The sequence below is a fragment of the Aquarana catesbeiana genome, linkage group LG01 (genome assembly GCF_042186555.1).
Source record: "Aquarana catesbeiana isolate 2022-GZ linkage group LG01, ASM4218655v1, whole genome shotgun sequence".
In the NCBI taxonomy this organism is placed as follows: domain Eukaryota; kingdom Metazoa; phylum Chordata; class Amphibia; order Anura; family Ranidae; genus Aquarana; species Aquarana catesbeiana.
In genome coordinates this window covers 507,902,253-507,926,898 of record NC_133324.1, presented here as the reverse complement: position 1 = coordinate 507,926,898, position 24,646 = coordinate 507,902,253, and the positions used below count along the sequence as shown (strand labels likewise).

The 24,646-nt window shown below is 43.4% G+C and overlaps 1 protein-coding gene across 4 annotated transcripts in view; it reads right to left on the bottom strand.

Moving 5' to 3' along the window:
* The window catches only part of HSD11B1L (hydroxysteroid 11-beta dehydrogenase 1 like), a 115,874-nt gene that overhangs the window by 2,272 nt on the left and 88,956 nt on the right, over nt 1-24,646 (bottom strand). For 2 of the 4 annotated variants that reach the window (XM_073593700.1, XM_073593690.1), the window contains exon 7: nt 12,583-12,678. In XM_073593700.1, the coding sequence (XP_073449801.1) occupies nt 12,583-12,678 (96 nt within the window). Of the gene's footprint in view, nt 1-4,376; nt 4,502-12,582; nt 12,679-18,264; nt 18,367-24,646 lie in introns of those variants that run through there. The other 2 variants (XR_012235360.1, XR_012235361.1) reach the window with 2 other exon arrangements.

Here is a 24,646-nt window from a genome sequence, read left to right as displayed (position 1 = left end):
TCTGTCACTCTCAATAGTTTTCAGGAACTCCATATCTACAAACTATTTCATCCAAAATTTTCCTTGCTGTTGTTTTTGCATTTGCTTTAGCTACTGGCTAGCACTCGGACCAACCTGAGAACATGTCAACACACACTAAAGCGTACTCATAGGTGTCTATTCTGGGCATCTGAATGTAGTCTATTTGAATTCTTTGAAAAGGGAAATCTGGCTTTTAAATGCATTTGGGGAACATGGACAGGCCTCCCTGCATTGTAAGGAGCACAAGTGAGACATGAAGCACAAAACCTGGCTGTAAATGCACTAAATCCAGGTGCTATCCAATAGCAGTCAATAAGTGCCACCGTCCTGCCCTTAGCAAGATGACTGACGCCATGTGCCAGTTGTACTAAAACTGGGTACAAACTCCTGGGTAGATACCACCTGTTGTCAGCGCTCCATAGGCTCTGCTGATTTTGGGTAGCATTACATTTGATCCACTTATCCTTCTCTTCATCAGTGGCCTGGTTCTGCAACTGAATTAGAGTTTCTACATCCCACTGCTCTGGATGAGGGGACTCTGTCCCTGCTACCTGGGCGACCCCTACAGTGGGTGTGACTCCAAATGCCATAAGGGCAGTATCCTTTGCCGCTTGGTCAGCTAAAGCATTTCCCCGGCTGTCATGTCATTTACCCTTGCATGTCCTTTTACCTTCAAGATGGCAACTTCTGCTGGTTTGTGAAAGGCCTCAAATAGCTGCTCTATGAGTTTTGCATGTCTCACTGGCTTCCTTGCACTAGTCAGGAAGCTCTGTGCTTTCCAAATAGGCCCAAAATCGTGAGCTATTCCAAACATATATCTGCTGTCAGTGTAAATGTTTCCCCTTTGATTCTCTAGGAGATGACATACTTTGACTATAGCACACAACTCTGCTTCCTGTGCTGACATCTGGGGTATCAATGTTTCCTGATGTAAAATGGTGTCTGTAGTGGTTACAGCAAACCCTGTGTGTGGCTGACCAGCATCAGTGTAAAATCTGGAACCATCTACGAATAAGTGTGTGTCACAATTGATAAAGGCTCATCTTTTGCTGGTGTGACAGAGGCCCTTTCTACCTCCATCAGAGCCATACAATTATGAGAAAAACTCTCAGGTTCTACATCAGTACCATTTGTTGCATCTTCCTCATCACTTATAGGAAGAAGAGTAGCTGGATTTAAAGCAATACATTGATTGTTAAATTCGATGGAGCAAAAAGAGCAGACTGGTACTTGTCAAATCTACTGGCAGACACATGTCTGGTATTTACTTGATTCATGATTTCCTGTACTGCATGTGGCACATACAGGATCAGAGCAGAATCTAGTACAAGCTCAGTTACTTTGTCTAGCAGCAAAATGCAGGCTGCTATGGCTCGCATACAACTGGAGGAGCCTTTGATGACAGGGTCTATTGAGGCTGATACATACATCACAGGTCTCTGTTTGTCTCCATGTAGCTGGGTGAGTACACCTGCAGCAAATCCATTGACTTCATGACAGAACAACAAGAAAGTCTTAGTATAGTCAGGAAGTCCAATGGCGGAAGCTTCAGACAAAATTTAAATAAGCTCCTTCATCTGCAATTCATTCTTCCATGTGAGTTTGAAAGGGTTTCTAGTGGTAGCCTCATATAGAGGAGCCATAAGTTCTGGAATCCAGTCCCTACAATATCCCACTAACCCCAAGAAGGCACGTAGTTGCCGTACATTTTTTGGCTTTTCAAAATTTTGTAGAGTTTTAACTCGATCTGGGGTTAGGTGACGGATTCCCTGTGAAATGCAGTGAGCCAGGAAGATCACTTTCTCTAGGCAGTATTGTAGCTTATCTTTGCTAACTTTGTTGTTACTGTTATAAACACGAGAAGGCTTACTGTTTCTCTTCTACAAATGTCCTTTGTATCAGAACAAATAAGAAAATAGCCTATGTACTGAAGTAAAACTGTGTTTGGGTGTGAGGGGGACCATTGGTCCAATACTTGCTTTAACGCAGTATTATATTCAGAGGGGCTACTCACACAGCCTTTGGGCAATCTTGTCCATTCTAACTTTTGGGCATCATGGGTAAATGAAAAAAGGTGCCAGCAATCTGGGTGCAGGGGCACCGAAAAGAAAGAGTTTGCAAGATCAATCACTGTAAAGCAGGTGCTGGAGGCAGGTATTCCACTTAGTAAAGTGCAGGGGTTGGGCACGATCGGGGTATCTGCCTTAATTATATTGTTAATGGCTCGCAAATCATGCACCATGCGGTATGTCACCTGCCCACCTTTCTTGTCTGGCTTCTTTGCAATTGGGAACAGGGGTGTATTGACTTGTGACTTAATTGGTACAAAAACCCGTGCTGCTTTCAGCTGAGTGATTTGATCCTTTATCCCCTCAGTCTCAGCAATACTCAGTGGGTACTGTTTAATCTGTGGGTTTAATTTTTATCATGACTGGGGTGCAATCCAGCAGACCTACATGATATTTGCTGGTGGCCCATAATTCAGCGGGAATCACTTTCAATTCTGGTGGAAATGGTGGCGTGGGGTCTTGGATTAAAAATACTCCACAGGCAGAATTTAAAACTTCTCCTGACAGACTACTGACCACTTGGACTCCTGTAGGAGTGTAGTCCATGGTTGCTAAAATTTGGTTCAAAATGTCAGCTCCCAAAAGATTGGTAGGAACTGTGTCTGAAACTAACACTTTAGAGACAATTTCTTTTTGCTGTCCTAGCCTGAGTTTAAGTGGCTTGGACTCAACCAAATCAGTAGAGGTCCCAGGTGGGCCAACACCAGAGATAACATTTGTAGATAATAATCCTGGAGGTAAGTCCTCTATAATAAAAACACTTCGGCTTGCACCAGTATCGATTAAACGGGTTAATTCTGTTTCTCATCCAGGATAGGTGAGTTCTTATAAAAATACTTTTACTCTGGCCTCAGGACCATTGTCTCCCCTATTTAACATGATTGATACTGGCATGCCATTTTCCTATGCCTGATCCACTGCTTTTAATAAAAAGCTGATGAGTCAGTAGCATAAGCCTCATATGCTTCCTGTGCAGCGCTAAGTTTGTTTGCAAACCCAATTGGATTCTTTCTAGGATCTCCCAATCCCTCTAATATGGCTCTCATATCTTGGGGACTAAAAGGTACATGCCATTTAATTTGAGACTTACTGTCAACAGCATTACTTTCAAAAACTAATTGGGTTCTGACAGGATAAACTGCAACAGATTGCTCTGTGCCGGGGCAAAAGGGGTGGCATCTCCCTTCCTTCTCTCTTCATCTTGCTGCCAAAATATGGAAATTATGGTTTGCTCTGGAAGTTCAGACTCTATCTCTCTTTCTCTGGCCAAAGCCTTAAGTTCAGAGAGATCTAGTTTTGCATATGTGCCTTTTGATTTATGCCAATCATCTGTTTCTAGGATACGAGCCAAATCCCTCTTTGTAGGTTGATATGGGGCTGTTAAACCTTTGCTCTCTACTATATTGCATAGCTCATCCTTTGTGTGTTCCATGTAATCTAATTCTTTTGCTTTTGTACGTGGACCCCTTAAAGCCAAACTGGCAGCTACATAAGGTGGGGAGTTCTCCTCTACAGAGTCTTCTGGCCAAACATAGTAAATTTGGGCAGTACTTTTATTAAACATCTCTGTCAAGCCAGTTTGATTTGCTACTTTAGCTTCTGTTTCCCCTGTGCAAGCTATTCTCCACGTTCCTTCACTGCACAGTAGTGGACCATAATCGTGCAGAAAAGTTTGCCATACTTGTAACTCAAAAGTCCCTTCAGATTTTAAAGGTTCAGCTGTTCCCTTTGTCCATTCTACCCATTTATCTAGGGGCTCAGTATAGGCGGAACCGTACCTTCAGTTCGTATATTCTCTAGCGCTCATCTTGCACAGGGCATTTTCTGAAGGCCTCTCACCCTTCATTCCCTTAATTAAGTTAATGCCCATAATGACTGGCCAGTCTTCTGTACTTGTGCCTATACCCTCTTGCCTCTAAAACAAATAGTACAGCAAACCTGCAGATTTACAAGAATAGTCTCCACTTGTCTATGTGGATAGAAGGGGTTTATGACAATAGACAAAACACTCATTAAGAGACCCTCCTGGTCTCTTCTCTTCTCTGTGAGTTTTATCTGATCCTACCATGCGCCTCTGACCCAGGTCACCCACAAGGAGTCAACGCAGGGAACTACAGAGGATTTTCCCTATCCACACACAGTCCAACCCATGAAGGGGGACACAAACACATTCACACACACACGTTACCCAACCAGAAAGGTCCGAGAGTAGTCTGGTTTCCTTGAGAACCGACAGATAGGATACATAGGAAAGGCAGAAATATAGCAAGCTTAAGGACAGCTTACCTAGCCGGCATCTGATGTCTGCGTTCCCCGATGATCCCGATCAAAGCGCAGTTGCTTCTGGAAACTCTGCCAAACTCCTGATATCTGACTCGCCAAACTGTTATGACTAATTTCTGATTGGGACTCTAAAACAGGGGTGGTGTGAGATGTTATTAAAAACTAACAAATAGAAATATGTTATTAAAAGCTAACAAATAGAAATATATTATTAAAAGCTAGCGAATAGAACAATTGCAAAAGTAAAACCTTGAGAAGGGAGGGGTGAGAAGAGAGCGTTTAGTAGGAGATGTGTCTGTGTGTTAGGTGAAGGTTACAGAACACATTTCAACAGTGAGAACAACATGGAGTCTCTTATGCTTAAATGAACAATACAGTGAATTTCCATGTCAAGGTGCATCGGCCACTGGCCTAGGAACTACTGTCAATGCCTGTGGCATTGGGGTTTGTGGAGGGGGGTTCCAAGTAATCAACTCCTCATCCTGTAAAGAGGATGGGAAAGTGTCCGGTATGGACGCCAGGGGATGTTGATATGAATGTAAACTCACATCTGGCCTTGCCGTTGTATCGGGGAAACTCCACCTGCTGGAGCAGTGGCCTACAGTCCTAATATGTTGGGCATGTCAGGAGTTTGGTTCGGTAGGGGAGGCATGTAGAAGGTACCGTCCGCCCTCATGAACACGTAGATGGAGGTTACAGGGCCTGTAGGCCTTCCGGTGCTCTGACCAGGTGTACCAAGATGGCCGCCGGAAGAGGTCATAGGGAGTCTTCCAGCATCTTGACTGGGTGTACTGAGATGGCCGCCTGAAGGAGTCTTAGGGTGTCTTCATAATTCCTGACTGGGTGTACTAAGATGGCCGCCGGAAGGAGGGTTGGGCTGTGGGCAGAAGTACGGGCAGCAATGGGGCGTGCAATGGCAGGCGGGGCTCAGTGGAGTGACAGGTGTCACAGTCATCATAGGGCGGTGGCTTGTTATTGTCAGTCAGCACACATAACGGTTCATTCTTGTTAAGGCATTGATACACATACACCGTCAGTTTTCCCTGCTGCACCTCCTGCTCTATCCATTGTTCTCTGTGGATGGCCTTTACCACATTTAAAGTAATCAAAACATCCTCAGCTTTTTCTTGTCTCACATCCAGCAATCCTCATTAATAATTGTACAACATTCCTTCTGATTTCTCTCCTGCATAATTCCAACCCGGTCTTGTATATCCCTCACATTTAAACATCACATCTTATACTAGTAATTAGTTTTTTCAGGCAGTCTCTCACACAGGAATTTGAAGGGAAGGGCACCTCACTCCTTGCACTGGAACGCAAGGGTGGGGGGTGAGGGCAGAGCTGCAGACAGGCTTCTCTGATGCTCAAAATGATTTCTCACGCTTATTTTTCAACTCAGCGATGTGTAGCTATCTTTCTGCTTCTCAAACATTTACATTGCCTGATATAATTCTCTTTTGCTAGACCCATCAGTGATATGCATTATAAAAACTTTGACAGGCTCATAACTAAAGTTTCATCACATTGCATACTTTCAAAAATCCAATATTGTACACATTTAGGACATGACATGACATAGTAATCAGTGCCACAGGAGGAGAGAGATGCTCAGGAGCGGATTTCACCGCGCTGCCACCACCCGTGATGCTCACACTGCGCTGCCACCTGTGACGCACAAACAGAATCACCGCGCTGCCACCACCTGTGAAGCGCACACCATGCTGCCACCTGTGATGCGCAAACTGTCACCCTTCCCCTATAACGCGCACACCACGCTGCCACCGGCAGGAGAGTTACCGTGTCAAATTAGTCCCTCTGTGCACCAACCCACTCTCCCGGTCTCTTTCTCTCTGACAACCGACACATATATACAGACACAAACCGGGCAACAGATACTCAGGTACAGGTTCGATACAATTAGACCCCGGGCAAGCAATTACCTGTCTCTGATGACTGCAGGCAGCCGCATCAGACACAGAGATAGACCAACAACAGAGACGGGTCACGTACTGGTAAGGTACTGAAAAGTATGTCTTACCGTACTCTGGAGGTGATCAGTCTCCAGCCCGTCCGCGTTGGTCCACCTCGGCGTCTTCTCTGTCGGCTGTCCGTTGGTTCACAACCCAGGGCCCCACGTTTGGGCGCCAGCTGAAATGGATCAGACCATTCGTCTGGTGAGTATCTGTCCCCATCCTGATTAGACCTGTTTAATCTGGGTGGATGCACAATGAAATACCACACTGAGTCTGTCCTCGCATACGTGATAATTCTTTATTCTGTTTGGTTACATGGGGTTTTATATATGTGAGCGACTTGTGCTGTGAGGGAGTATATCGCTATCTAGATACTAGTAGCCTCTGATTGCACATGTCCATATGAGGTGAACTTCCTCCAGAACCTAGATGTCATGTCTTGTGCGTAGTCCTGGATGGAGGCGCCATCATGGTTATACATTCTTCTTTCGATGGGAGGGGTTCCTGTTAGCGCCCATTTTGAGCAAGGAATTAATAAAGCACTCTGTTGCCGAAGAAAAAGAAAGCTGGCTGGTATGCAAGCTAAGCCAGGGATGCAAAGAGTTAATGATAAGAGTCTGCTGCTGTACTGAAACATGATACCTCACACGGGCAGTGAGAGAAGCTGCTGGCAGCCAGTTTTCAGTAAGGAATAAGAAAGCACTTTTACACGTACACATATACATAGAAAAGTATGCATTTTATATACATAGAAAAATATGCAGTTTACCTAATCCATCACATACTTACCTGTAAAATCCTTTTCTTTGAGTACATCATGGGACACAGAGATCCCTCCCCTCTTTTTTGAGGATTTAGTGCTTTCTACAAAACTAAAGTACTTCCTGTATGGGAGGGGTTATATAGGGGATCCCTTCCTGTCTGAAGACCTACCAGTGTCCATTCACCTAATGATGAAGTATAACCCAGCAGGTAATGAATATTAGCCTGACTCTGTGTCCCATGATGTACTCAAAAGTATCTCACAGGTAAGTATGATGTAAAAATCCTATTTTTTTGAATAAAAAAATAAGACAACAGTAAAGTTAGCCCAATTTTTTCCCTGTTGTCAAAGGTAACGTTACGCTACATTGCCAATGTTTACAAATTTCTACAGGTTACCAGTTTTGAGTTACAGAGGTAGCCTAGCGCTAGAATTATTGCTCTCGCTCTAACGATAGCAGCAATACCTCACATGTGTGGTTTGAACACCGTTTTCATATATGGGCGTGACTTGCGTATGCGTTCGCTTCTGCATGCGAGCTCGGAGGGACGGGAATCAAATTTTTTTTTTTTTCTTATTTATTTTAGTTTTTATTTTTACACTGTCCTTTTAAAAAAAAATATTTTGGGTAACTTTTGTTCCCATTGCAAGGAATGTAAATATCCCTTGTAATAAAAAAAAAAGCATGACAGGACCTCTTTAATGTGAGATCTGGAGTCAAAAAGATCTCAGATCTCACATTTACACTTAAATGCAATAAAAAAAATAAATAAATGTGTTTTTATTTATTTATTTAAAAAAAAAATTCCCCTTTAAGATCATTGGGCAGAAGTAACGTTTCACGTTGCTTCCGTCATCCAATGTTATGGAGCTGAGTGGGGGCCATCTTTCCCTCACTCGGCTCCATGCTACTGAGGGGACAGCATTGGATCGTCTCCGTCGCTACCGGCGGGTCCGGTAAGCGGCGGAGACGACTGGAGCGTGGCGGGAGGAGAGGGCACCTTTCCCTTCGCCGATATAGAAGTGATCTTGCGGCAAATCCGCCACAGAGACCACTTTTATCGCAAAGAGGACCGCCCACCGTTGCAGAAAATACCGGAGTTATGGCAGCTATCTGCTGCCATAACCACGGTATTCTACGTCAAAGTACCGACGTACAGCTACGGCGGTTTGCTGTAAGTGGTTTAAAGAACTAAACCCTCCTATCCTTTACAACCAATGTTAATCTCTGTTTGATCTGCAGTTGCCATGGTGCTTCACATGCAATCTGTTATGACACCAGCCATTTGATGGCTAGACAGTTCAGTTGAGAGCACAAGCAACTGTGACAGTTATCATTCATGGCATGCCTTGAATGTAACTTTGGGTAAACAGTTAAATCAATGGATCAGTTCCACTTTGAAGCTGGCTACACATTATACAATTTTCTTTTACAATTTTCCTTTAGATTTACCAAAACCATATAATAAGAGGTCAAGTCTAAAACACTTTGAATTTGTATGCAATCTAGGTAAAAATCTTAATGGCAGGAAGTACAGCCAGCGCTGTGCTTCCAGTAATGCAAGTATTAGAGCTATGCAAGCTGCAGCTCTCATACAGTGAAGTGAAATTGTTGGTTACCCTCCCTTTACCCACCCTCTACCCATGGCAGCATGGTGGCTTAGTGGTTAGTAGGGATGGGCCGAACGGACCCCTGTTTGGTTCGGACCAGAACTTCCGAACACCGCGAACAATCGGACCCGAACAATGAACCCCATTAAAGTCAATGGGACCCGAACGTCAAATATCAAAACTGCCCATTTTGAAGGCTTAAATGCAAGTAATTAAGCATACAATGGTTATGGGGTCCTGCCCTGGGGGACATGGATCAATAAAAAAAAAGTTTGTGAAAAATGTCATTTTTAACCACTTAAGGACCAGCCTCGTTTTGGATTTTAGGTGTTTACATGTTTAAAACAGGTTTTTTTGCTAGAAAATTACTTAGAACCCCCAAACATTATATATGTTTTTTTTTAACACCCTAGAGAATAAAATGGCGGTCGTCGCACTACTTTTTTTTGCACCGTATTTGCGCAGCGGTCTTATAAGCGCACTTTTTTTTTAAATAATTCACTTTTTTGAATAAAACAACAGTAAAGTTAGCCCAATTTGTTTTTATATTGTAAAATATAATGTTATGCCAAGTAAATTGATACCCAACATGTCACGCTTCAAAATTGTGCCCGCTTGTGGAATGGCGTCAAACTTTTACCCTCAAAAATCTCCATAGGCAACGTTTAAAAAATTCTACAGGTTGCATGTTTTGCATTACAGATGAGGTCTAGGGCTAGAATTATTTCTCTCGCTCTACCGGTCGCGGCGATACCTCACATGTCTGGTTTGACCATTGTTTTCATATGCGGGCGCTACTCGCGTATGCGTTCACTTCTGTGCGCGAGCTCGTCGGGACGGAGGTTTTTTTAAAAAAATATTTTTAATTTTTATTATTTATTTTACATTATTTTATTTATTTTTACACAGTTTAAAAAAAAAATTGTGTCACTTTTATTCCTATTACAAGGAATGTACACATCCCTTGTAATAGAAAAAAGCATGACAGGACCTCTTAAATATGAGATCTTGGGTCAAAAAGACCTCAGATCTCATATTTACACTAAAATGCAATTAAAAAAAAAAAAAAAAAAGTCATTTAAAAAAATGACATTGAAAAAATATGCCTTTAAGAGGCGTGGGCGGAAGTGACGTTTTGACGGCGCTTCCGCTCAGCAGTGTCATGGAGATGAGTGTGCGCCATCTTAGCCTCACTCGTCTCCAGGCACAGCTATAGGACAGACGCGATCGCCTCCGTCTCTACCGACGGCTCCGGTAAGCGGCGGAGGGCACCGGATGGTGGCGGGAGGGGGGCTCCTCTCCCCCCACCGATAAAAGTGATCTTGCGGCGAATCCGCTGCAGGGACCACTTTTATCAGAAAGCCAACCGCCGCACGAAAACGGGGATACCGGGGTTATGGCAGCTAGCTGCTGCCATAACAACGATATCCGCTGGCAAAGTTTGGATGTACATCGGCGTGCGGCGGTCGGCAAGTGGTTAAATGAGCAGTGAGTTTTTGATTTTTAAAGTGAGAGCCTAAAAATGAAAAATTCCTCCAATATAGTGCCAGGGGGGTCCCCTTAGTCTAACTGTAAAGTGGCAGATCTGTACCATGTCTAGAATCTGCTGCAGCAATAACTGAATTTATAAAGCCAAAAAAAATACAATTTTTCCTGCAAGATGCCTTTATTTTGCTCAGCAACAGCTGGGGAGTCAGTGTTGGGGAGTCAGTGTGTATGATGAGGCCACAATGTAGTGCACTAGGAACAAGATTAGAGATTTTTTGGATACATTCTGGTGTCACTTTGACTTTGTATAGAAGTAACGGGTGCGTTAAAATTGGTCTTTGGGTGTCGGTGGCGACTTCCCACCGTAACCCTATAGAGATAATCTTGATGAAAGCAAGAATTTGCCTTGCTGTAAAAAATTGCAATGATATGCACCTGTCAAACAGTTGCAGAAAAAATGGTCTTTGGGTATCGGCGGTGCCTTCCCACCGTAACCCTATAGAGGTATTCTTGATGTAAGCAAGAATTTGCCTTGCTGTAAAAAATTGCAATGATATGCACCTATCCAACAGGTGCAGGAAAATTGGTCTTTGGGTGTCGGTGGTGCCTGTGGGGAGTGGGCCGGGAGATAACAGCTGCAGAATGTGATGGAATAGGGTGGCTGCTCTCTACTCTTTCTTGATGCCGACCTCCTTGGGGTTGTGCCTCCTCACCTTCAGTTTCCTCCTCTGCTCTATCTGGCACCCAAGTCACATCAGTGACCTCATCATCATCATCTCCATCTCCTCTATCTTCATCATTACCACTGGAGACAACTTGGCAATACGCTGCGGCTTGGTGAACATGAATTCCAATTTGTCTACCAGTGTTCCTCCCTCTCTCTAGGCTCATGTTCTTGTCATCCTCAACCTCAGAACCAGCATCTGAATACAGTAATGGCTGGGCATCATCAAGGAGCAAGTGGCTGATGCTGTGGTCAAATAACTCAGCTGACTCCTCAGTGGCTGATGTTAGGGCTATGGCAGGAATAGATGTGGACAAGGAGGCAGGTTTATCTACTCTGGCAACTGCAGGGGACTGCACACTTGTCTCTGCTTGTGTGACAGAGGATGAGGAATGTTTAGTAAGCTAGTCCACCACCTCCTCTGCATGCTGTGGCTGGATAGCACGGGCAAACTCACTAAGCAGAGGAAATGATGCTTTGCCTGAGGACTGACCACCACGTCCACCTTTGCCTGTGGACACATTTATTGCTGGCCCACCTACAGTGCCAAGGGAACGTCTCTTCTCTCCTTGTTGTTCTCCTAGACATTATTGGGAGGGAGGGGGCGGTGCTTATAAGCAAATGTAAAGGAGAAGTTGAAATCTGTACGTAGGTGCACTTTAATCAATGTAAAGAGATGTTTGGTGCCCTTTAATTTGACTACTCACACTATGCAGACACACTCCACGGATACAATATTATATACTGCAATATAATGCGCCAAACGTACAGTGATGCACATAACTATATGGCGTTAAACTGGCAGTAACACACAAAACTATATGGCGTTAAACTTGTAGTAACACACACAGAACTATATGGCGTTAAACTGGCAGTAACGCACGCAAAACTATATGACGTTAAACTGGCAGTAACGCACGCAAAACTATATGGCGTTAAACTGGCAGTAACGCACGCAAAACTATATGGCGTTAAACTGGCAGTAATGCACGCAATACAATATGGCGTTAAACTGGCAGTAACATACGCAAAACTATATGGCATTAAACTGCCAGTAACGCACGCAATACGAAATGGCGTTAAACTGGCTCGGCCGTTCCTTTGACCTCATGATTCTCATTTGTTCTGACATGCACTGTGAGCTGTAAGGTCTTATATAGACAGGTGTGTGGCTTTCCTATTCAAGAGTTTCTTAAAAGAAGAGTTTCTTAAAAGAGAAGTTTACCTTTTCTAACATGTTACATGTTACACTCGTATTTAGGTGATCATGGGTGCAATGTTTTACAGGCTCCTAAACAAAAAAATAAATAAATAAATGCACATTTTTACCTGCAAAAAGATGGGCATTTATTTATTTTGGAAGAGGTGAACTTATCCTTTAAAAATTTAGAAAATAATCTGCATTAGGATTTTAAAGAAAAACTAGAAAGCAGTTTGGTATCTTGAAAACAATTTTTACATTAAAGCACCACAGACATACTGCAAGACTTGCATATAATAAAAATATGTTTCTAGTTCTTTTATATTTGTTAGGCTTATTTTGGTACACTCTGCTTCTCATCAGATGCTTGTTGGTATGACTTCTGTATCATCCAGTCTCTACTCTGTGGAAACCAGTCTCTGATAAAGCAGATGGGTCTTACATACCAAGGATAATACATTTCCCACACACGGCTGGCCCCAGCGGACACCACTGCTAAGGCAGCATCTTGGGCAGGGTAAGCAGGCATGGAGATCTTATCTCTACAAAAGATGAAATAAAATAAAAAAGAAATAAGCCACCAATTCACACGGTCTACATTTTTGTACTGAACAGCTTTAGATATTTCTCTCAGTAGGGTAGGGTTGGGCAATGGCAAACTCCAGCTGTTGTGGAACTGCATGTCCCATGCATTGCAAGACTGATAGTTACAAGCATGAATCCCAGTGGCAGAGGCATGATGGGACTTGTACTTTCACAACAGCTGGAGAGCTGCAGTTGTCCACCCCTGCTTTAGAATACACTCACACTGATTAAAAAATACTACAGTTATAGGGGTTTTGATGCACCCAAGAAAGCTTTAACCGCTTCAGCCCTGGAAGGTTTTACCCCCTTCCTGACCAAAGCACAATTTTTCACTGTGCTGTTTAACTGGTAATGTTGTACCCAAACGAAATTTGAGTCCGTTTTTTCCCACAAATAGAGCTTTTTTTTAGTGGTATTTGATCACCTCAGCAGTTTTTATTTTTTGCAAAATAAACTAAAAAAGACCGAAAATTTTGAAAAAAAAAAAGATGTTTTCTAATTTTTTGCTATAAAAAAAATACAATAAACTCAATTTTAGTCATACATTTAGGCCAAAAAGCATTCAGCCACATGTCTCGGGTAAAAAAAAAAATTCAACAAGCGTATATTTATTGGTTTGCGCAAAAGTTATAGCGTCTACAAACTAGGGTACATTTTCTGGAATTTACGCAGCTTTTAGTTTATGACTGCCTATCTCGTTTCTTGAGGTGCTAAAATGGCAGGACAGTACAAACCCCCCCCCCCCAAAAAAAGGCCCCATTTTGGAAAGTAAACACTCCAAGGAATTTGCTGAGAGGCTTTTTGAGTACATTGAATATTTTATTTTTTTGTCACAAGTGATTGAAAAATGACAAAAAAAAAGTTGTCACTGAAATGATATATTGTTCATACACGCCATGGGCATATGTGAAATTACACCCCAAAATACATTCTGCTGCTTCTCCTGAGTACAGGGATACCACATGTGTGGGACTTTTTAGCAGTCTAGGGCGTACAGGACCCTGAAAACCAAGCACCGCCTACAGGCTTTCTAAGGGCGGAAATTTTTGATTTCACTCCTCACTACTTATCACAGTTTCGGAGGCCATGAAATGCCAAGATAGAACAAAACTATTTTCTGAGAGGCATGTTGAGTCCATGGAATATTTTATATTTTGCCACAAGTTTCGGCAAAATTACAATACATTTTTTTTTTCACAAAATTGTTACTTAATGATATATTGCTCAAACATGCCATGGGTATATTTTGCAGATCTTGCTTTTTGTCACAAAATTTTGAAAAAAGAAAAAAAAAATCCTTTTCTTTCTTAATTTTATTTTTACACTATTCCTTTCATTTTTTTTTTAACTATCATAGAGAATGTTATTATCCCCTATGATAGCAATAGGTAGTGACAGGTACTCTTTTTAAAAAAAAATGGGGTCTATTAGACACTAGATCTCTCCTCTGCCCTCAAAGCATCTGACCACACCAAGATCGGTGTGATAAGATGTTTTCCCAATGGCGCTGTTTATATTCAGCGAAACCGAAGTCACAAAATGCTCGTAGCTTCCGGTTTCTTAGGCCATAGAGATGATTGGAGCCATTCTGGTCTCCGATCAGCTCTATAGTCAGCTGGCGGAACCACCGGCCGCATTATCGGGTTCCCCAGTGGGACATTCCAAAATGGGGTCATTTGTGGGGTTTTGTGCTATCTTGACGTTTCAGGGCCTCCGAAACTGTGATAGGTAGTGAGGAGTGAAATCACCATTTTACGCTCTTAGAAAGCCTGAAGGCAGTGATTGGATTTTGTGGTCCTGTACGCAGCTAGGCTCCCAAAAAGTCTCAGTGGTATCCCCGTACTCAGGAGAAGCAGCAGAATGTATTTTGGGGTGTAATTTCACATATGCCCATGGCCTGTTTGAGCAATATATTATTTAGTGACGACTTTGTGGAAAAAAAAATAAAAAATTATTGTAATTTTCCTGAAATGTGTGGCAAAATATAAAATATTCCATGGACTCAGCATGCCTCTCAGAAAATAGCTTTAGGTGTCTACTTTTAAAAAAGTGATCATTTGGAGGGGGGGGGGTTTAACTGTCCTGGCATTTTATACACAACATTGGAAGCTTATGCCACACATCACCCACTCTGCTAACCACAAAGTCCTTTCTGACACTTTTTTGTTTACATGAAAAAATATTTTATTTATTGCTAGAAAATTACTCTGAACCCCCAAACATTATATATTTTTAAAAGCAAGGGCCCTACAGATTAAAATGCTGGGTGTTGCATTTTTTTTTCACACAGTATTTGCTCAGCGATTTTTCAAAAGCAATTTTTTTTGGAAAAAAAACACTTTTTTGAATTTTAATGCACTAAAACACACTATATTGCCCAAATGGCTGTTAAAATATAAAAGATGATCTTATGCCGAGTACATAGATACCAAACACGACATGCTTTAAAATTCTGCACAACTGTGCAGCGGCGACAAACTACATACATTTTTAAAAGCCTTTAAAAGCCTTTACAGGTTACCACTTTAGATTTACAGAGGAGGTCTACTGCTAAAATTACTGCCCTCGATCTGACGTTCATGGCGATACCTCACATGCATGGTGCAATTGCTGTTTTCATATGACACCAGACCAACGCTTGCGTTCGCCTTTGCGCGTGAGCAAGGGGGACAGGAGTGCTTTCTTTTTTTTCTTTTACTATTTATTTTGCCTTTTAATTTTATTTTTACACTATTCCTTTCATTTTTTTTTTTACTATCATAGAGAATGTTATTATCCCCTATGATAGCAATAGGTAGTGACAGGTACTCTTTTTAAAAAAAATTGGGGTCTATTAGACTCTAGATCTCTCCTCTGCCCTCAAAGCATCTGACCACACCAAGATCGGTGTGATAAGATGCTTTCCCAATGGCGCTGTTTATATTAAGCGAAACCGAAGTCACGAAATGCTCGTAGCTTCCGATTTCTTAGGCCATAGAGATGATTGGAGCCGTTCTGGTCTCCGATCAGCTCTATAGTCAGCTGGCGGAACTACCGGCCGCATTATCGGGTTCCCCAGTGGGACAGAAGAGCCAGAGAAAACCATGGAAAATGGCGAGGGGGGGGGGGGGGGGCGGTGCGTTCCCTCCCACTGCTTGTAAAAGCAGTCTAGCAGCTAATAAGCCGGCTCGACGTGACTACCTTTTCCCTCGTCAACCATAAAACTATATGTATAGCCTGTTGCCCTGTCACAGAGCTTATACATCTTGAACCCATATTTGGCACACTGGGAAGATACTGTTTGAAAGAAAAGCGGCCATAAAACTTAATCAGGGACTCAACAAGGCCGACAACCTGATCGGGAGTAAACAAGGCTGCAAACTGTTGGTTGAAGTGGTTTACGAGGGGCTGAATTTTGTGGAGCTGATCATATTCAGGGTCGCCCCGAGGATGCAGAGAACACGGCATATGACGAATTGGGTCAGTGAGGAGGGATAGGCCCAGAAAGGTCTTAAATTTGGAAACCGTAATAGGTTTCCATTCTCTGGCAAGGGTCAAATGGGGATTAGCGGCGATTAACTGACCAGCATACAAATTGATTTGGTCCACAATAGATCTATAGAGATTTTCCATGAAAAACAGCGAATAAAAATCAAGTGACGTAAAATCAACTGTTTCCACCTGAATTTCGGGTTGGCCAGTGAATGGAGGAAGTGCTGCAGAAGTGGTGGGCTCCCAATTAGAATTGGCAAATGCAGCAGGAAGGACACTATGGGCTCGACGGGCCTGTGTTTGCCTTCTTGGTGGCTGCGGGGCACTACTTGTGCTAGCCACCGCACCAGCTTGAACTGCACTAATGGGACTCGCCACGTCACCAAGTGTTACTGCAGTGCTGGTTTGACTAAAACCAGGGTGTACTAGGCCGCTGGTGCTTGCCAGTTCACCAGAAGGATTAGTACTGGCTCTCTGCTTCATACGAGAGCCCTGCGGTTCTTGCACCTCAACAACAGAAGAAGAACGGGGACGGGTACGCCTGACCTTAGCAGGGACCACTACTCTGTCATCAGAGCTATCTGTCAGGGTGCCGCTGCTGTCTACTGGATCGTATTCTGAGCCTGAATCTGACAGATGGGTGACTTCCTCTTCACTCTCATCTGTCAAGCTCAGAAACATGTAGGCCTCTTCACTAGTGTACCTTCGATTGGACATTGTGGCTTCTAAATTTACTGGTACAACTAGTGAAACTCCCAGGCAAAAAGAGCACCTGATTGTCAGAGCCTGCTTCAATCTCTACCAAAAAAACTGTTAGTGTCGCAGGGATCAGGCCTCACTCTGCGAACTCTGCAGTTAAGCGTTTTGTGTTTTGTAAGTGACAGTGATCGATTGATACTGCACTTGGGTGAGCTGGGCTGGGTGGAGGAGCTAAACGCAGGTGCTAGCAGGTATCTGGGCTGATCCTGCTAACGCTGTGTTTTTGGGAACCCTAAACTCCTGGGGATGCTAGTATAGATCTGATCAGATCAAATATAGTGATCTGTTCAGACACTATACTACTTAGGGAGGTGTACGGTGCGTGCGTGGGTGTTAGCACTACTGGCACTAATCTGACACTGCCTGGGGCTGATGCAGACCCTAACTGACACTAAAACCTAACCGATGTCACCCGCTGGGTGATCAGGGGGTTAAACCTTTATTGGGTAATATATGGCGGGTGCCCTGACGCTATAAAAAATTAACTAACTAATCAGCGTCGACCGTAACACTAATACGGTGATCATTGGTGACAGGGGGGGAAAGAGTTAACTAGGTGCAATCAGGGGGTTTAAGGGGTTACCCTAAAGCTACCTGGGGCTACTACTAGCTGCCTTAAAACTGATTAGAGTCACAAATGACACCAGTACAGAGATCAGTGAAAAATCTGAAAACTGCACTTGGTGACACTGTGACAGGCAGTGAATGGGGTTAACTTGGGGGGGGGGGGGCGATCGGAGGGTGACAAGTGTACCTACGTGTACTGGTGTTAGTGTGTTAGTGTAGTGTTGTGCAACTCACTGTTAGATGTCCTCTCTCCTCTCTCTGGAATGAAAAATAGTTCCACAAGAGGAGATGACATCACTTCCCCTGCCCGTGCTTACACTTACACAGGCAGGGGAGGCATTTCATTTGCTAGAACCGATCAGCAGGTCCAAGCCTGAAGACCTTATGAGTACACCCATTTGCGCACCCGTGCCATTCTGCGACGTACGTCAGCAAACGGTGGTCGGCAAGTGGTTAAAAAAAAAAAAACTTGGTGGTTTCTCCTTTCTATTGTTTTATAAAGCAGTCCAGTCCAGTAGGGCAAAGGATGATTCTGCCAATGAACATTTGAATGGACAAATTAAATATCCAAAAGTGATTAGTATTGATGACAACACTATCATGGTTAAAGACAAGTAAAGCTGCAGAGGCAGACGCAGGATACTAACTGCCTTCTACTGCAAATGCATTAGTATGCTGGACATTGGAAAGAAAAGTTGTAGATGACAAGACAGCAATGTTAAAAACTGATCTGCGTGTTTGGATACTTTTGAAATGAGGACACAGTCACACTCTCTGGGATGATGCCTCAGAGCTAACCTAGTCAGTTTTCATCAAGCTTCAGCTCATTGCAGGCAGGGAAAGCACATCTGTGGCAGAAAATGAATTGTCTTATTGTCACGGTGGCCTTAAAACCATAATTATTACTGTTGTTCCCAGCTCATGTTTAAAGAACACTTCCATTATATCACAAAATATAAGCAAATTGTTAAGGAAGATAAGGAAACTGTGGAATGTAGACAATAAACCCACTGGAGAGAAGACTGACAGACAAGTTTCTGCTTATTCTCTTAGGCTGGATTCACACCTATGCATTTTTAGTGCTTTTTGCATTTTGCAGATTTGCTCTACAGAACATGTTTCATAGGAAACCATGTTAAATGGACTGTACTGCAAATCTGCAAAATGCAAAAAGCACTAAAAATGCATAGGTGTGAATCCAGCCTTAGCGCCAATCACCCACCCTCATGACTAAAAAGTAATGGTTACATAGTTAGGTTAAAAAAAAACACAAGTCCATCTAGTTCAAACAAAAAAAAAAACATACAATCCCATATACCCACAGTTGATCCAGAGGAAGGTGAAAAACACCAGAAAAGCATGCTCCAATTTGCTTCTCCTTCACCCCTCAATCCTAGTTTAAATACTCATCCAGCCTTCCCAGAAACCTCTCCCCCAGCACAGCAGATCCCCTTCCATTTAGGTGCAAACCATATAGGTTGTCCCCCAATGAAAAGTCAGCCTAGTTCTCTAAAAACCCAAATCCCCGCTTCTTAGGCTCCATTCACACTAACGCGTTTTTTGATGCATTTTGCAGAAATACATGGGAATTTTTAACATGGGTTCCTATGGAACATGTTCACATCAAAACATTTTTGTACCTCTGTGTTTTTGGAAAGGGTCAGGGACTTTTTTTCATGCAAAATGCAGCCTTTTGCATGTAATAGAATTCAATGGACCAGCATCAAAAACGCAAGTACATCGTTTTTACAGCGTTTTTGCGGCATTTTTTTTTTTTTTTTTTAGACTGTATACAGTCTAAAAAAAACTGTAAAAAAAAAAAAACACAAAATGTGGCAAAAACGCAGCAAAAACGCTGTAAAAACGCTGCTCAAAAACATGGCAAGCACCACAAAAAACACTGCAGAAACGCTCAAAAGCAACATGCATAGATGTGAATCGAGCCTTACACCAGGTCTTTAGCCAGGAATTCAGTTCTCTAATCTCCCCGTCTGTCCTGTTTTGTGCATGGCACAGACAATATTTCAGAGAATTTCACCTTGGAGGTCCTTCCCTTCAACTTGCAGCCTAGTTCATTAAATTGGTTCTTAACCACTTAAGGACCGAGCCTCTTTTTGAGATTTGTTAAAAACAGTTTTTTTGCTAGAAAATTACTTAGAACCCCCAAATGTTATACATTTTTTTCTAGCACCCTAGAGACTAAAATGGCGGTCGTTGCATTACTTTCTGTCACACCATATTTGCTCAGCGGTCTTACAAGCGCACTTTTTTGGAAAAAATACACTTTTTTAATTAAAAAATAAGACAGCAGTAAAGTTAGCCCAATTTTTTTTCATATTGTGAAAGATAATATTATGCCGAGTAAATTGATACCCAACATGTCACGCTTCAAAATTGCGCCCGCTCGTGGAATGGCGACAAACTTTTACCCTTAAAAATCTCCATAGGCGACGTTTAAAAAATTCTACAGGTTGCATGTTTTGAGTTATAGAGGAGGTCTAGGGCTAGAATTATTGCTCTCGCTCTACCAATCACGGTGATACCTCACATGTCTGGTTTGAACACCGTTTTCATATGCAGGCGCTACTCACGTATGCATTCGCTTCTGCACACGAGCTGGGCGGGACAGGGAGCGTTTAAAATTTTTTTTTTGTTAAACTGTTCTTTTAAAAAAAAAATTGTGTCACTTTTATTCCTATTACAAATGTAATTCCTATTACATTTACATGTAAACATCCCTTGTAATAGAAAAAAAGCATGACAGGACCTCTTAACCACTTCCCGACCGGCGCACGCCAATGTACGTCGGCAGAATGGCACGGCTGGGCAAATGGGCGTACCTGTAAGTCCCATTTGAATTCCCACGCCGTGCCATTGCGTGCGCGCCGCTGGCAGTGCGCGTGCACGCTGGCCGGGAGCTCCGTGAGTCGGGTCGCGGGTCCCACGGACTCGATCGCCGCGGGGATACTCGCGATAGCCTCATGGATACATCAGCATCTTCCCGTTCTGCCTAGTGACAGTGTCACTGATTTCTGCTCCCTATCATCGGGAGCAGGGATCAGCGACGTGCCACAGCTAGCCCATCCCCCCTACAGTTAGAAATCACTCCCTAGTACTGACTTAACCCCTCCCCGCCCCCTAGTGGTTAACCCCTTCACTGATTGCTGTATAAATGACAATGGTCCCAAAAATGTGTCAAAAATGTCCGATGTGTCCGCCTCATGTCGCAGTCACAATAAAAATCGCTGATCGTTGCCATTACTAGTAAAAAAAAATGTATTAATAAAAATGCCATAAAACTATAACCTATTTTGTAAACGCTATAACTTTTGCAAACCAATCAATAATCGATTATTGCGATTTTTTTTACCAAAAATATGTAGAAGAATATGTATCGGCCTAAACTGAGGAAAAAAAATGTTTTTTTAATTATTTTTGGGGATATTTATTATAGCAAAAAGTAAAAAATAATGCGTTTTTTTCAAAATTGTTGCTATTTTTTTGTTTATAGCGCAAAAAATAAAAACCACCAAAAGAAAGCTCTATTTGTGGGGAAAAAAGGACGTCAATTTTGTTTGGGAGCCACGTTGCACAACCGCGCAATTGTCAGTTAAAGCGACGCAGTGCCAAATCGCAAAAAGTGCTCTGGTCAGGAAGGGGGTAAATTCTTCCCGGGACTGAAGTGGTTAAATATGAGATTTGGGGTCAAAAAGACTAAACACTAAAATGCAAGAAAAAACTGAAAAAAAAATGTCATTTAAAAAAAAAAAAAGAACTATGGGCGGAAGTGACGTTTTGCGTCACTTCTGCCCTGCAATGGTATGGATACGGGTGGGGGCCATCTTCCCCTCACCCGTCTCCATACCCAGAAAGGAAGAGCATCCGATTGCCTCCGCCAAGCGGCGGAGGTCACTGGAGCGTGGCAGGAGTGGCCCTCTCCCGCCGCCGATAAAAGTGATCTTGCAGCGGATCCGCCGCCGAGACCACTATTATCGAAAACCAGACCGCCGGCCAAACAAGAGGATACCGGGGTTATGGCAGCTAGCTGCTGCCATAACAACGATATTCCTCTTCAAAGTTAGGACTTATTTCGGCGTGCAGCGGTCCGGAAGTGGTTAAGGAGCCTTCAACTTCCATATATTCTGTCATTGGTTACAACGTGGACCAAAACAGCTGGGTCATGCTCAGCCCCTCCCAGTAATTTATCAACCCCGTCCACCACATGCCGAACCCTGGCACCAGGGAGACAGCAAACCATTCAGTGAGGCGGTCCTGGCCACAAATTATTCTATCAGTCCTTCTGATTATAGAATCCCCTATTACCACCAACTGTCTAGGCCTACCTGCACTACCCTTACCACCCCTACTAGATGGGCTTCTCTCCCATGGTAGTGGTAGACTTAAATTAGTTTGCAAATTTGTATTGCTGTCTGTATCACCACTTTGGAGACTCAACCAATTGACCATTGTCACTGAGAGAGAAAGTGATGGGAACTCTAAGATATTACATTACATCAAATCCCACTGATTGCTTAGCTCTCCGTGAGCAGACAGCTGGTGATGACTGTCAGTCAACGGCTCTCTGCTTTGCTCCGGCTGAGAGCCTGAGTCCCGGCATCTGGGTGGATCCTGAACATATGGTTGCGATCTTCCTTAGTCTGGACCAGCTCTGTGACGTCAACTGACAGCCAGCTGAAAACGGTTCACAGGAGTGCAGAACGAACTGCACTCCAGTGATCCATAGAAGTACAGCCTTTGGCTGTACTTCTTCTTTAAAGTTAGGGAGCTGCCCAGCCTGGGCATCTATTAACCGTGTTGCAGTTTGCATATCTTCCTTGCCACTGACTGGACAAGGTGGTGGTGAGTATTTGTAGTCGGAATTATTATACACTTGTTTGCTGAAAGAAACAGAAGTTAAAGAAACACTCTTTTTTTACATTTCTTCTTTTTTTGAATATACTAAATGTTGTGTAGTGCCCCTGCCCCATGCTGATTACATTTAGTACATGGCTTTGCTGTATCCGGCTAAGCTGCAATTCATTTTTAGGTCTTTTCACGCTTTCCCTAAACCTGATGGTTGATTGCTTCTGTCTGCTTTTGGAAGAATGTTCCAGGAATAGTTTGGGAGGATCAGTCACTGGATTATGAAAAGTTATCTGAATATGTTATCTCCAAAATAATCTTATTTGGCCCCACCCCCTCTCTTTCATCGACTCACCGACTTTGAGTGACAGCAGTGGGAGCCAATGGATCTCAGCAAGTGCCATGTGCTGAGGGACTTTAGGAAACTTGCTGGAGGAAATTGGCCTGTGGAAGCTCGACTGGAGAGGTGAGGGCCTTTCGCCTGTGACTGTTGCTCAGATGTCCTCTTTTCAGCATCATTTTGAGGCTGCTAGTATAGGGCTTAATACTGCTGGGACAAGATTGTTCTGGAAGCTGTCCTCCAGGATTTTTGTTAGCACCTCTGTGTATCCTGTACTCTCCACCCTCCTCCCTGCTTTTTGTTCAAGACCAGCAATAAATGTTAAAAAGACCCCATGACTGAGCCTGAATGTGTCAGTACGCCTCTGAGACTGAAACCAGGGCAGACAGCCTTTGAACACGTAAGGGGGAACCAGTTTATTTCCAGTTCATGCTGCCGTTGCCCTTAGCAACCCACAGAAGACTGTATTATTTGTGCTTTATTGACTGTTTTGTGGAGAGAACAGGAACAGTTGCCGCGGTGTACATTTTTTCTTTTTTCCAATTGAGAGACTGTATTCTTGCGGGGGGGACAATTGCAAGTAAATGTGCATTTTTGGCTGGCAAGCGAAAGATTATTTTACACAATGAGAGGAGTCCAGTGTCTGGCAGGAGAAATGGGCACCAGAACAACGAAGAAGATAGGGACCTTGTAACAAGCCACTGGTCAAGTGGGTGTAGTCATGGTACATTACTGTTTTTTTTGGATATCGCACTGTGGTTGGATCTGGGAGAGCTGACTCTTAGGGACATTCTGACCAGCTGGCAGATTTACACAAAGAGTACCTAATGGACACTGGTGTGTAGCTGACACACATTGGGTGCTTAGCCCTTTGCAGCATGAAGGGAATGAAGCATTTGAATAATGTCTGCTGAAAATACAAGATGCTGACCACACTGATAAAGGCTTGGAGCCACTGCAAGCATTGTGGGAAAGCACTGCTGGTTCTGCTGCCAAGCAACCTATCCCCACATATTTTCAGGGTGGACTGGAACACAGGCTATTGCATGGTTGTGGGGGTCTGCGGGCAGGGGGCTCATCAGAATCTGAAAGCGGGCCCCCAGACCCACCCCCCCTTGTTAAAGGGGGCTTCCAGATTCCGATAAACCCCCACAACCACTGCCCAGGGTTGTGGGTTGAGGCACCCCTGCCCCAAAGCACAGCCCCCCCCCCATGTTAAGGGCAGGTGGCCTGGTATGGTACAGGAGGAGGCGCTCGCTGAATTTTCTATTGCCGGCATTCTTTTGTTTACATTTCAGCTCTCAGTGGGGAAGCTGATGAGTCATCGGTTATTAAGGAATCGGCAGCCGGCTTTTCAGGCCTGCTCTGCTCCTTAACAACCAGCTATTTGAAAATGAAGCGTAATGAAACAAATTTCAACGAAATTTGTTACTATTTCATTTGGAGATTCGGATACATCTGAATAATCAAAAATTTGTCCAAATTTACATTCGGATCAAAATAAATTGCACCTGTCCACAGAGCAGAATGAAGCTGCCAACGAACTGTTAGAAAGTGTGAGAAGGCTGCACTTGGATGAGGTCTACATGAAAAGCCAGTTAGATCTCTCCCCACTGCACACCTTTGCTTAAGCCCGGGTTCACACCTATGCGAATTAGATGCGGCTTACACCGCATCTAATTCGCAGGACATTTTAAAATACATTCATATGAATGCATCTGGTTCACATATGTGCGTTGCATTCGCACTGCGCATTGCACAAAAAACGTGTGCGTTTTTTGGGCATTGCGGTGCGAACTACAAGCCTATTATCTCCTATGGGAACGCATCTGATTCGCAGATGCATTGCGTTCTGAACAAGGATTTTCTCTTTCTCCTCACTACACCTCCCCCTCTCCCCCCCCTCCCTCCCCCTCTCCCTGCTC